The sequence below is a fragment of the Nannospalax galili genome, unplaced genomic scaffold, assembly GCF_000622305.1.
Source record: "Nannospalax galili isolate Female #2095 unplaced genomic scaffold, S.galili_v1.0 scaffold243, whole genome shotgun sequence".
Taxonomy (NCBI): Eukaryota; Metazoa; Chordata; class Mammalia; order Rodentia; family Spalacidae; genus Nannospalax; species Nannospalax galili.
In genome coordinates, this window is record NW_008353490.1 from 9,070,848 (window position 1) to 9,085,150 (window position 14,303).

General features: G+C 37.7%; 1 protein-coding gene across 6 annotated transcripts in view; it reads left to right on the top strand.

Moving 5' to 3' along the window:
* The window catches only part of Atp9b (ATPase phospholipid transporting 9B (putative)), a 318,516-nt gene that overhangs the window by 41,645 nt on the left and 262,568 nt on the right, over nucleotides 1-14,303 (top strand). For all 6 annotated transcript variants that reach the window (XM_017802611.1, XM_017802610.2, XM_017802609.2 and 3 more), the window contains one exon: nucleotides 6,846-6,954. In XM_017802611.1, the coding sequence (XP_017658100.1) occupies nucleotides 6,846-6,954 (109 nt within the window). The remainder of the gene's footprint in view (nucleotides 1-6,845; nucleotides 6,955-14,303) is intronic.

Consider the following 14,303-nt stretch of genomic DNA (forward strand, 5'->3'; position numbering starts at 1 on the left):
GAAATCAAGTAGGGTAATACCTTGAGACTGTGTGTGTGTGTGTGTGTGTGTGTGTGTGTGTGTGTGTGTGTGTGTGTGTGTGGTGCATGTTTGTGAGTATGTGGATACATATGCCCATGTACTTCCATGTGAAGGCCAGAGGAGAATGTCTGCTGTCTTTTGTTATTGTTCTCCACCGTCTTCCCTTGAGACAGCATCTCTGAACTGGGAGCTTGCTGTTGTGGCTAGACTTGCTAACCTGCAAGCTCCCAAGATGGCCTGCTTCCACCTCCCAGTGCTGGGAGGCGCTTTCAGCTGTGCTTGATTTTTGACCTGGATGCTGCAGATTCAGACTCAGGTCTTTATGCTTACAGAGCAAGTGTTCTTACCCACTGAGTCATCCCTTTTTGCTCAGACTTGGTTTGGCTGAGGTGCTTTGTGTTTCCAAGTGAATTTTAAAACATTTTCTCTGTGAAGACTGATACTGATATTTTGATGGGGATTGCATTGAATCTGTAGATTGCTCTTGGTGAGATGATCATTTTTACAATATTGACTTTTCCAATTCAATCTGATTTTAAAACCCAATTTTGTGAGTGTCTGCATTGGAAATGTTGGTGAGATATGACAAGGAAAATCAAAACCAATTGCTTAGAATCCTTCCATCCAAATATATCCTCACCGTTAGTGAGCTGCACAGTCTTGGCAATGTAACTTATTTGTGAGCCTGAGCCACCTTATCTTTGCATTAGAGGAAAGGGACATAGCTCAGAAGGCTTGTTTGTGACATTTACAAGAGGTGACTTAAGATACATGCAAACTTGCATGGCATATGGTAAGCCCTCCAAGATAAGTTGGTACTGTTTTGGCATATGGTTTTCATGGCTCTTTGATTATCTGTATAAATAGGAGAAAGGCAGTGGACAGGCCATGTGACATAGCCCATGTCCAGTCTGACTGACAAGCTCATACTGTTGTTTCTGGGAGGCATTATTTCTTTATAGCCTTTGCATTTATGCTTTTGGATTTTCCAGGGAGTAGCACTAAAATCTGAATCTCTGCTCGGGCTTTACTGAGGTAATAGGGAGACCCAGCTGCTCTTTGATAACTTGGCTTTTCTAGGTGTGCTATCAATGGCATGATCAACTAGGAACTCAGAAGTGCAGATGGTTAATTTAGAGGCCCACTGATTGTAGACTCTGTTAGTTCAGAAGGTAGTAGCATCAACTCCCTTTCCTCAGTCTCCTTCCTGTCCTTGCAGGCCACGAGGTGTTGCTTGCCCTATAGCCATGGTGGTAGTGATGCCTCTTGGCTCTTGCTGAGTCTATCCATGTGCTATGCCATTCAGATAGATACACCCTTTATTTAAAAAAGTGTCATGAAACACAATTCCAGCACTCTTTGCCTATTACCAAGGTTCTTTTTCCTCCTGAGAGTGTTTGACTCCTGTTTTCAGAGACTGGGACCTACCCCTCGCTATTCCATCTCCTTTAATAATACTTCATTAGAAGTAGAGGCTCATTTCACTGACTTCACAGTTCTTAGAAGCAGTAGGAGGTAACAAGCTTCCCCCCTCATTTATAATTATAATTCAGTTACTAAAATTAGAGGAAAAGTTTGCTGTCTTTAAGCCAGAGGTTTAAAGGGGTGGAAGTTAGAGTCACCTGGTAAATCTAAAATAACATACATGCCTAGAACTAGTTCCTGGAGATCAAAAGTAGAGGTACACATTTTAGGTAGGACATGAGCAAATCTGTGTTGCAAAAAATCTTTGTAGGTGATTTTGAGGTGCCCTCAAAATACTGTCTTAAAGTGTCCTTAAATACTGTCTGTCATGTGAGTAAAATATACTGAACATTTGCTCTCATTCTCCTATGTTTTAGAGCAAGCCAACCACAAATAGAACTTTAAGAAATTGCTTGTATATCATGAACATGAGTCTGTGATAGCAAATGTTCTCCGACCTGGGAATGCCTGCTAGAATTGCAGTCTCTGGATTCAGAGATGCACATGTGTCGTGTTACTGAAATGGAACTGTGACAGTGCCTCTTTTGGCAATGGTGTTGTCTTATTACCCAAGCTATACTAAAATAATAATGGTGTCTTTGAATTGAGGAAATACAGTATTTGATAATAGGCATGTTCCTTGAACTTCTTATTTGTGGATATTCAGGTTATTTCTAGGTTTTCATATATACTAGGATCCTTGATTCACGCCCCCCCCCTTTGGATAGTATTCTAGATGTGAGACTGCTTAATTAAATGTGTATAAATTTTGAGGCTCTTGAGTTTTTTTTTTTTTTTTTTTTTTTTTTTAAGCGACAAAGTTTTCTATCTTCCCAAGCTGGTCTGGAACTGAGTGTGTAAAGCTGTTCTTAACTTTGTGGCAGTCCCCTTGCCTCACCCTCCTGAATGCTGAGATGACAAGCATGGGCTGCTAATGCCTTGCCAAATTTCTTTAAGCCTTTTAAATTGTTTTTGTGTGTCCAGGGGGACAGGGGTATCTGCTGTTTCAGCTTTTCATATATTCTGTTACTGTAGTTCTAATAAAATAATGAATTTATACTCAAGTTCTTTTTGTCTCTAATATGTCTATTGATTACCATTTTATTTCATTGATACTTTGTGATGGTAGGTGGCCAGTCACAAAGAACTTGACCATAACACCCTGTAGTACAGTTTTCACTCCACTGTGGAAGCATTTGATCATAACATGCAAAGCCTTTTTGTTTTAAAATATTTTTCTTCGCACAATTCATACCTTAAGTTCAGGAGCAAGGATGTCTGTTCTAGCCACTTCTATTTAACCTTGTATTGAAAGTAAAGTGAACAGAACAGGTAGGTAAGAAAAGAAATAAAAGGCATTTAGATAGCTATTATATTAGTTACTTCCCTTGTTGTGGTGACAAAATACCTGAGAAAGGCAACTTTAGGTTTGTTTTGGCTCACAGTTTGATGATGCAATCTATCATGGCAGGGGAGTCATGGCAGCAGTACAATGAAGCACCTGGTCACATTGCATTCAGTCAGGAAACAGAGTGAGATGAATGCTCTGCTGCCTTTTTCCTTTTTATTCAGTTGGACACCAGGCCATAGAAGGATTCTCCCCATGTGTAGGATGAATCCTCTCACCTCAATTAATGTAGAAATTTCCTCATGGACATGCTCAGAGGGCTTGGCTCTTCAGTGATTGTACATCTTGTCAAGTTGATAGTCATCATTAACCATTATAGCAATCTATTTCTATACATAGGTAGCATTACCATAGTATATATAGGAAAAACACAGAGGAATGTTGGAATGGAAAAATGAGTTAGCAAGGCTGTAGCATACAAGATACTGAAACCATTTGTATTTCTATATATTAGTTGTGATTATCTGAAATGAATTAAAATAACAGTCCAATTTGTAATAGCATCATAAAGAAAATATATTTAGGTCTAACTTTTGTGGAAGTTTGAATATATACTGAGAAGTATAAAACATTTTCTAAAAAAAAGTTAATGAAGATTTGAATAAATGGAAAGTCATCTTATGGTAAAGATTAGTATTATGGTGTTTTTCAAATTGAGTTTAGGTTTAATTGAGGCCTTATCAAAATCTCACATGAATTCCATCCTTCGCCTCTCCTTTTTTTCCCTCCTCCAGAAAATTATGAGCTGTTTGTAAAATTGTTAGGAAATTCTAGGGACCCAGAGTATCTAGTATATCCCAGAAAAAAGTAAATAAAAATGAGAGAACTCACATGCCCCTATTTCAAAACTATCATAAATAAGACAGTGTAGGACTGACATAAAGGTAAGAATACAGAACAGTGGAATATGATTGAGAGTCCAAAAGTAAACCTTTATGTCTATGGCAGGTTGATTTCCCACAAGGGAACCTGTCTTAGTCATTGCTGTGGCAATTAAATACTCTGACCAATACCAATTTGGGGAGGAAAGGGTTTATTCAGTTTACATCTCCCAGGTTGCAGTTCATCAGGGAGCCCAAGGTAGGAACTCAGGGCAGGAACCTGGAAGCAGGAACTGGAGCACAGGCCGTGGAGGAATGCTGCTTACTGGCTTGCTCCCCTTGCCCCTGGTCAGCCTGCTTTCTTATGCCACATAGGCCCACCTTCCTAGGGGTGGCACCACCCACAGTGGGCTGGGCCTTCCCACATCACTCATCAAGAGGACACCCTTCAGACATGGCCACAGGCCAGTCCAATAGAGGAAATTCCCCAATTGAGGCCTCCTCAACCCAGGTGTGTCAAGTTGACTCTAAAGCTATCCAGCACAGCACCCCAAGACAAGTTGACAGTGAAAGAATGGTCTTTTCAAGAAATGGTGTTGGAACAACTGGATATCCATAAACAAAGAACAAAGTTAAATTCCTATCCTACACTGAACATAAGAAGTAACTTAAAATGAACCATAACCTAAATGTAAAAGCCAAAACTATTAAGACTCCATAGAAGAAAACAGACAGGCAAATCATGTTCATGCCTTCTTTTTTTTCCAGGGAGTTCAAGAATGCCTTTAGTATTCTTAAAATAGGGCTTCCAGTAAGCACTTTAAAAACCCTCGCAAAGATGCGATGAATTTCATGGTAACATTTCAGAAGCCTGCCCTCGAGTCTCTAGAGTTGGAAGGTAAAATTGCCTTTAGAGGGAGACAAGGCTATAGATCTGTCCATTCTTTAGAGCAGGGGGAGTTATCGGGGGAGTACTGTACTTGGGGGAAAGGAAGATCAAGATTGGGGAACTGTGGAAGGTTTCCCTTTTCTAGAGGATGATTTTTGAGGGGACTGAGATTGAAGAGGAGAGGATACTGGCTCAGTGGGGATGTCACAAGAGCTGAGGACGTTCTGAGCCCATCTCCCTTGTCACATAGACACTGGCTAGGTTGGAGAGGTACGTGGAGCACAGCCAGCAGTTGGAGAAACCTGTAGCACTGTTTTGGGGGGTGGCATTGGGATTTGTGGAGAGCTCTGCCACCAGTGGACTAAGACATGCAGAAATCACAGCATCAGCAAAGCAAGAGGATAGAGTTCAAGAAGCTTAGGGAGTGGACAGGTGAAGGGAAGAGTGGTGGTGAACAGTGGCTAATTCCCAGAGGCCCAGGAAGTCCATCTTGTTTGAGTGTAGTTTGAATTGAGCTGAGGAGAGTCAAGGGTAATGGGATGTGAGAAGGTTTCTGTGGTATACAATGAGGAGATTATTCAGTGTTCTTAGGGGTAGCTAATTGTAGAGCCAGGATGGCTTAGGGCCACTGAAAGTGTTATGAGATGTTTATAATTAGGGAGAGCACTTGGACTTGTGACTAAAGCAAGATGATAGCAGTAATGGAGATGAAGACACTGGGTTGTCACATTAATCTTGACTAAGAGGAGGAACTGCACCCGCTGCCATTTTGTGTGTGTGTGCGTGTGCGTGTATGCATGTGTGTGTGTGTCCTGCATGTGTGTGCATTTGTATATATGTGTATGGTTGCATATATTTGTATGTGGGAGCCAGAAGACAAGGTTGGTTGTCATTCTCCATGTACTGTCTACCTTTACTTTTGACACAGGGTCTCTCATTGGCCTGGAGCTCTTCAGGTAGGCTAGGCTGTCATGCCAGCATGTCTTAGGGATCAGTCTGTCTCTCAGTGCTGGGAGTTTGAACAAATGCTAGGCTTTTTAATGTGGGTTCTGAGGATCAAACTCAGCATCTCCTTTTGGTACTTTACCCACTGCACTATCTTCCCAGTCCTGCTCTGATATTCTAGGTTGTGTTGTATACAAAGCGCTTTTTAGTAAGATATTTGAGAAAAATGCTATGTGAATGACCGTAGGACTCATACTCTTCAGTGATCTACTTAATTTAATCATTTGGTTTCACAGGGGAAGAAAAAGTGGAATAAAGAATTATTACCCTTTCAGTGCAAATTCATCCAGTGCTCTGTTATTTATAGTGGAATAAATCAAAGTTATCAGTAATAGGATGACTATTGAAGGAGGTTTTTTATTTTATCATGGGGAAGTGATTTGAGTAGTATTCTTTTTTATTTTTTTTCTTTCATTTATTTGTTTTGATTTTTGAGCCAGAATGTCACTATGTAGCCTGGGCTGGCCTTGAATTTGTGTAGTCCATGTTGGCCTCACACTCTTGATATGGCCTCAGCTTCCCTAGTGCTAGGATTATAGGAGTGTGCTGCCATTCCTAACTTTGAAGAATATCCTTGAAGCTTGTCAAGAGATGCATATGTAGCTTTTTAAAATGCTGGATATTATATATGCAGCAGGTTTTACAATGGGCTATAAGTACATCAAAGTTTTATTTAGATAGCATTCAGTTAACCTGCTCTTAAAAACCAAGATATGAAAACACTAAACTACCTCTGCGCGCCAATATAGTTGGTTATATAATGCATGGTGTAAGAAAATTGACAATATTAGATAATTATTTTGAGTTCCTAAATGCTTTGATTCTATCCAAAAGATGTAAGTAGAAATGATTTAAAAGTTTATTTCAGTTCTTGTTAGTTTTGTTTTTGAATGCCTACATTTACTAAATATAACAAATAGACTTGCTGAAGATTTTCATTTTTTTCTTTTCTTTTTTTCTTTCTTTTTTTTTAAAAGTCTGTCAAATATTTTTTATTGTTTGGACTGAAGTATGTGTGATAGGATGTTACCATTTTCCTGTTTAGTCTGAAGGTTGTAAATCTTTCCTGCATCTTATATTCCTTTTATAAAATTCATTGTTTCTTTTTGTTTTGTTTTCAGTCGTCAGATTTTAGGGGATAATATAAATGGAAGGGAAAAAAGTAAAACTAAGGAATTTTCCCTGTTTATTTGATGTTATTGTTGTTCTGTTTTCTAAAATACCTTTTGTTTTATAGGGATTTGTCTTGGCTGTTACTATCACACGTGAAGCGATTGATGAATTTCGACGTTTTCAGCGAGACAAGGAAATGAATTCACAATTGTATAGCAAGCTTACAGTAAGAGGTTAGCAAGATAGTTTTAATCCTATCTGGCATTTGCTTAGTGTAGTCATAATTTTAGTTATCATAAAAAGGAAAACATTCTAATCTGTTCTTGAAAGCAGTATGTGATTTTATATGGTATCTGATTTTCTTATTGTATATAATACTGGAACTTAGGATAGATTTTTGTTCATTTTCTTGATGCTTAGATATACATGTGTGTATGTTCATATGTTTATATACATACACACATGTATATACAACCCAGCAAACCTATATGTGACTGCTCTATTATAGTACTTTCACACATGTGAAATCCAACTGTGCATACACATTTTATATGAAGCATGATATCACCTTACTTAAAGTCTGTTCTGCAGCCATCACCATCATCTAATTTTAGAGCATTCTTAACATTCCAGGAAAAAAAAAAAACAACTATAATTCATGGAAAGCCCTCTTCATTTTCCTCCTTTCCTTCCACCCAAGCCCCAGGTGACCTCTGCTGTATTTTCTCTGTTTCTGGTTTTCCTTCCTCTGGATGTTTCATATGAATAGAATCATACACTGTGAGGTCTTTTGTCATTAGCTTCTTTAACCTGGTATATTTTCAGGGTTTATCCATGTTGTGGCATGTATTAGTGCTTTCTTTATTGACAAGTACCATTATACTCCATGACATGCCCCATTTTGTTTATTCATTCAATATTGGGTGAACATTTGAGTTGTTTGTATTCTGTGACTGTTATGACTAACATTCCTGTTAACACTTGTATACTAACTTTTGTATATCCATTGTTTTCATTTTTCTTGGATATATTCCTTGCACTTTAGCTGCCAGATTAGATGATAACACTGTTTAGCATTTTGAAAGAACCATCACCCTATTTTCTTAATTGGCTGCATCATTGAGAAATCTTGCTGATATTGTACAAGGATTACAGTTATGCCATGTCTTCCCAGTATTTGTTGCTATCTGCCTTTTTTGGTAGTCAGTACTTTTTATTATAGTACTGGGTGTGAAGTAGTATTTTGTGGGTTTTATTTGTATTTTGCTAATGATTAATGCAGTTGAGTGTTTTGGTGTGTTTATTGGCCATTTGCATATCCTCTTTGGATAATTATGTTCATATCCTTCACCCACTTTATAATGGAGCCATTGGTCTTTCAGTTGCTGAATTGTTAGTGTTCTTTAACTATTATAGTCCTTTGTCAGATTTATGATTGCAGATAGTTTCTCCCATTTTGTGAGGTGGTTGTATTTTCACTTTCTTATTGTATAAGCATTTTGTTTTAATGAAATCAAATTCATCTATTTTTTTCTCCTTTGTGCTTTTGGTATTGTAGCAAAGAAAGAATTGGCCAACTGTATAATGATTTCTGTTTTTCTTCCAGTACGTTTATACTTTTAGTTCTTACATTTAAGTCTGATTTCATGTATAGTGTCTGGTATGAGTCCACATTCTTTTGCCTGAATATCAGGTTGTCTGGTATCATATTCTGAAGAGACTACTCTCTCTACCCTATATTTTTAAATTATTAAAAAAGGAGAAAAGGGGTAGGAGAGATGGCTTAGTAAAGTGTTTACTGCACAAGCATGAGGACGTGAGTTAGGATCCCCAGCACCTCCATAGAAACCTGAGTATAGTGTCAAGTATCTTACCCCATCGCTGGGGGAGGAGGATTATGTGGGGAGTGGAGACAGGCAGATTCCTCAAGCTCACTGGCTACTGAATCCGTGAGGTCTAGGTTCAGTGAGAGACCCTGTCTCAAACAATAAGATGGAATGCGAATGAGGAAGACACCCATTGTTGACCTGTGGATTTCATTCATTAATAAATGTATACACAAAAGTCCTAGAAAAGAAGATAAGATTCAATTTGGGGGAAAAGAACCCCCCCAATAGCTGGGAGAATTAGGTGTAACCTTACATTAAGGTTTTAATGTTGTTTTAAGAACAGTTTGTAGAACCTAACTTTTTTTTTATTTATTTATTTAATAACCACATACTTAGAAGAAGCATTTCACTATATCAGCATTGACATATTCAATAACAATTTTCTGAGCTAGGATGCATCTCTTACAAAATTGGCTGTACACTTTCAGGTTTACGGCTGAATTATTACAGTTATACAATATTGTACTCAGCATAAACCCTGTAAGACATAAAATTAAATGAAGTATCAACCTTTAAAAAAATCTCCATTTCATTATTAAAATAAACAGTTTCATACAGAAAACTTGATTTTCAATGTAACTGACATTAAGATGTTTGCACATGTAGATGTTTGCACATGTGTTTCTAATCTCTATGCATCTGATTATTACTAGTCACAGTTGGTTACTTTCTCAGTTTCTTGGCATCTGAGCACAGATATAAAGTCATCAGGTAAATTTCAGTGATAATGCTTTTCACATCTACTAATTATTAAGGAGCAAATTTTTATGTTTTGAAGAATTATTATTTTTTAATCATTATATATTTAAAAATGTTTTTAATAACTACATGATTAGAAGCTTTTCACTGAAGCTTTAACATATTCAGTAACATTCAGAGCAAGAGTACATCTCTTTCACAAGTGGGTACAAGTTTCTAGAGAACCTAACTTATTTTAAATTTTATTTTACTGTGGTGTTTTGGTTGAGCAGAGATTGGTGATTGGAATAGTGATGTCAGTGAAAACTGGTTAAGTGAAGTGATGATGTCATTACAAAATGCAGCTTAGTGGCCCTTCTGCAGTAATACTGAAAAACCAAGCAGAAACTGCCAGAGCCAACTATGTGAGAACTCTGGAAAGTGTTCAGAGTTTTGTAGCACTCACAAAATTGCTAAATCTAGATAAAGGCAACTCAAAAAATGTTAGAAAGCTTTTGGTCTGTTTATGACTGTTCTGGTTCTAGCCCCTCTCCAGCAAGACTTAAAGATGGCCGTGTACTTCCCATTTTGCAGCACAGATATCTTTTGGCATAGCGGGGCATAGGTGTTTGGCTCACTTTTCTTGAACTCAGGGCAGAGGAATGGAAAATGCCTGCATTTCTCAAGTGTGTACCCAGCTAAAGAACAATCACAGTAGTCTGGGGCAAAGGATTACAGTTAATACTCTAGTGTAGTATAGTCAAGTTCCAGGCAGCAGAGTTGGAGAGGGAAAATCTTTGGGAAATTTGAACATTCATAGGCCTCTGTATATACTGGGGAGTTTTTAGATCCACATATAAGCTGAGAACTAGGGAAATGCCAGAAAAGACCTGAAAAATTCTTTGGCCTTTGTTGATTCTATGCTCAATGCAAGTAGGAAGTGATGGCTAAGGCTGTTATAAACTACCTCAATTGTGTGCTGTACCTGGAAGGAGAGCTGGAACCTAGAGCCAGTCTTTAAAGAATGGAAAAAGTTTTGTTTCCTCCTCCCCTCTTCATAGTGGAAGAGAAACTTAGGAGAGCACACATGATAAAGAATATACACTTTATAAAAATCACTAAACACATTTGCAGCATAGAGAGTACAACAAAAACAACTCAGATTAGGGAGAAATACCTGAAATGTCTCAATCCCAGATATACTGGTTTGTTCACTTTTCCACAAAAATTAAGACGCAAACAAAGAAACATTCATAGGAGAAAATAATAATGTTTTTGATGAAGACCAGATGTTATATTGTAGACATGAAGTTTAAGCTAACTGTCTTAACTCTGCTCAAGAAGGCAAAGAAGCTATGGGAAAATTGCAGAAAGATATCAAGAGAATGATATATGAATGAGAGAGACTCTCAGAAACAGTATAGAAATGCTGTAAAAAGATGCAAATGAATTTTGGAGCTTTAATGCATGAGAAATGACAAGAGAAGCTCATGGGAAGGTTTTAGTAGCAGATTTGAGCAGGCTGGAGAGTCAATGACTACAAGTCAAGGTCAGTTGAAATGATCCAGTCTGAGAAGCAAAACAACCCAAAGAAAAACAATCAGTTCCTCAGAGACCAGTACTACAGCAATGAAGTATACCAACGTGGGCGTCCTGCAAATCCTAGGAGAGGAAGCGGGAAAAGGAATAGTGATAAGACATTGTTCGGTTTGATCAAAGACATGAACCTATGCCTTCAAGAAGTCCAGCCTACCCCAAGGATAAGCATGAAGAACCCTCACAGAGGCACGAACAGATCATTGAAACCTGTTGACCAAGAGGACATGTCACCAGAGAGCTACAAGAGCAAAGCAAGTGGTTTAAATACAACATATAGGTCACAGAGACCGTGAAGGTCTGAAGGAGGTAGGCCACATTTTAAAAGAATGAAAGCATAAACTGTCAATCAAGAATTCTGTCTGATAAAACTATGTATGTATCAGAAACTGAAGGAGAAATTAAAACATTCCCATATAAAATTCCCTGATAAGCTTTACAGTTTTATGTTATTGAATTTTATCTATTGATTATTATTGTGTGTGTATGTGCGTGAATGTGTGCATGTATATGCATGTATGTGTATACCGTAGCTTGTGTCTGGAGGTCAGAGGATAACTTGTGGTAGTCACTTCTTTTCTTCTACCACGTGTGTCCCAGGGATCTAACTCAGGTCATCAGGCTTAGCGGCAAATAAAATACCTTTACCCACTGGGCCATCTCACTGATAAACATTTTTTTAAGGTTTTTTTGTTTTTGGGGGGGGTCTTTTTGAGACAGGGTCTCCCTGTAGCCCCAGCTGTCTTAGAACTTGCTATGTAGACCAGGCTGGCTTCAAAGTCACAGAGATCTGCCTGCCTCTGCCTCCCAAGTGCTGGGATTAAAGGCATGCGCCACCATTCCCAGCTTACTTTTTTGTTTTTTAAATATTTTTTATTTATTTTATGTGTATAAGTATATTGCCTGCATGTATTTAAGTGCACCCATGTCATGCAATGTCCTTGGAGGTCAGAAGAAGGCATCAGATCCTCTGGAACTAGAGTTAGGATGGTGCTTACCTGCCATGTGGGTACTGGGATTTGAACCGGGTCCTCTACAAGAGCAGCCAGAGCCCTTAACCACTGAACCATCTCTCTAGCCCCCTTTTGTTTTTTTTGAGACAGGATTTCCCTGTAGTCCCAGCTGGCCTGGAACTCACTTTGTAGATCAGACTGGCCTTGATCTTAGAAAGATCTGCCTGCCTTTGCCTCCTGAGTGCTGGAATTAAAGGCATGTATCCACCATGCCTGGCTCTGATAAGCTTTTTAAAAAATATATTTTCATTTTATGTATATGAATATTTTGCATATATATAAGTACAGTGTCTGCAGAGGCACACACATGCACATGAAATAAGAAATTTTTTTAAAAGAAGAAAGTGATAACAGAATGTAAGAAAATATTTATAGATCCTATATTTAACAAAGATTCAATTTCCAGAATATGTAAAGAACTTTGCAATCCAGTAATAAAAAGAAAAGTTAATTTAAAAATGGACAAAGGGGAACTGGAATGATGTCTCAGCTGTTAAGAACACTGGCTGCTCCTGTGGAGTACCTGAGTTCCATCCTAGTGCCCACATGGCAACTAGCAACTATTTGTAACTCCAGTTCCTGGGCATCTCATGCCCTCTTCTGGCTTTCATGGGTATCACACACATGTGGTGTACTTACATAATTACAGGCAAAACATTCATATATATGAAAAAAGTTTTTAATGGACAAAGAATCAGAATTGGTATTTCTTCAAATAATCTAAATGGCCAGTAAGCATATGATGTTAAGAGCATTAATTCATAGGAAAATGCAAATAAAACCACAGAATACTACATATTACTGGGTAGGCTATCCATAAAAAAGTGCTGTAAAAATACAAAGTGTTGGAAATGATATAGAGCTATTGGAATCCTGGTATATTATATGGGGTAATGTAAGTATTTCAGCAGCCACAGAAAATATTTTTGTAGTTCCTTACATGGTTCAACATAGAATTTAAAGCAGTGATCCAAGCACATTTATTTGCCCATGCTCATCATAGTACTTAGTAGTCTTGACTGCTGAAGTGGAAACAACCCAGATGTATATCAGTGGGTGAATGCATAAAGAAAATATAGTACATTCAGTCTGTGTTGGAAAGTTATTCAGGCAAGGAAGTAATGAAAAGTTGATTCATGTAGAACACCTTGAAAACATGATTTATGAAAGAAACCAGACACAAAAGATTACATATTGTATGATTTGTTAATGGGCAGTAGCTTGAGTAGATTAGATAGTGGGAATAGAATGTAGACTAATAAGCTATCTTGGACTAAGGGAAGAAGAGAGCAGGCAGCAACTGCTTAATGGGTGCCAAGTCTCCTGTGGTGACAAATGTTTTGGAACTTGATAGCATTGGTTATACAACATGGTGAAAGTATTTAATGTTTCTTTAAAATGACTGATTTTATGTTATGTTCCTTCACCTAAAACGTTATAAAATGTTGGGGAAGACATATTACTATTATGTCTTTTCTACTTCTCTAGTATTTGAGCTAAAAATGCTTTAAAAAATTGCCAGTACATTTGTTTCAAATGCAAATGGAAATATCTTTTTATAAAAGTTGGTCACTATTGGTAGTGATTGAACACATGGAAATTTTGCATGTGAAAATGAAAATGATAGCTGCATTTTGACTTTCTTCTGTGTCAGATAAATTCATACTGTAGCTGTCATTCAGGTCTTCCTGTGAATTAGAGAGGAGACCATTGAGGTTCATGTTCACTAACATGCCTCAGTCAGAGTAGTGCTGGCAAGGTTGGTACTTGAACTTGGGTCATTTCATTTCTAACCCAGTGTTCTTTCAGTTGTACCTTGCATTGTGGTTGGATGTTTTGATTCCAATATTTGGTAAGTGAAAGCTAGAGCATAAAAAAGCATCTGTTTAGCTTATTGTTGATATGATGTAAATTTATTTTTTGAATACTTGATTAGCTCCTTCTTTGCTAGTGTTTGGTAAATTACCTGTTTGAATGGCATTGGTGGTGACTTCCTTTTGTGTGTCCTTTTGTGGTTGTGTCATTTAACACATTTTAGTTTCTCAAGCACATTTTTATTGAATAAATTGGAGAAATGTTCTGTTATTTCTCTTTTGCAAAAAAAATCTTATTTTAAATATGCTAATGTCCCAAAAATGTTTTGTTTGGAAGCGGAAGATATTTAAGTAGAATTTTGCTTGTCTCACTGGAATGATTTTTGAGTTGGGTCTTTATTTCACGTTCTTTTAAGCTGCTTGCCATGTGTAGTGATTATCTACCTCTATTGCTGTTACTCAGCTTCCTTTCTCCCTGTTTGTGACTGCTTTTATTATTGTCACCATCTTCTATGAGGCAGCGCCAGAGGCAGCCAAGGAGAGTAGCTCTTCCTGGGAGAGTGATTCTTCCAGAACCTGACAAGGAAATGGA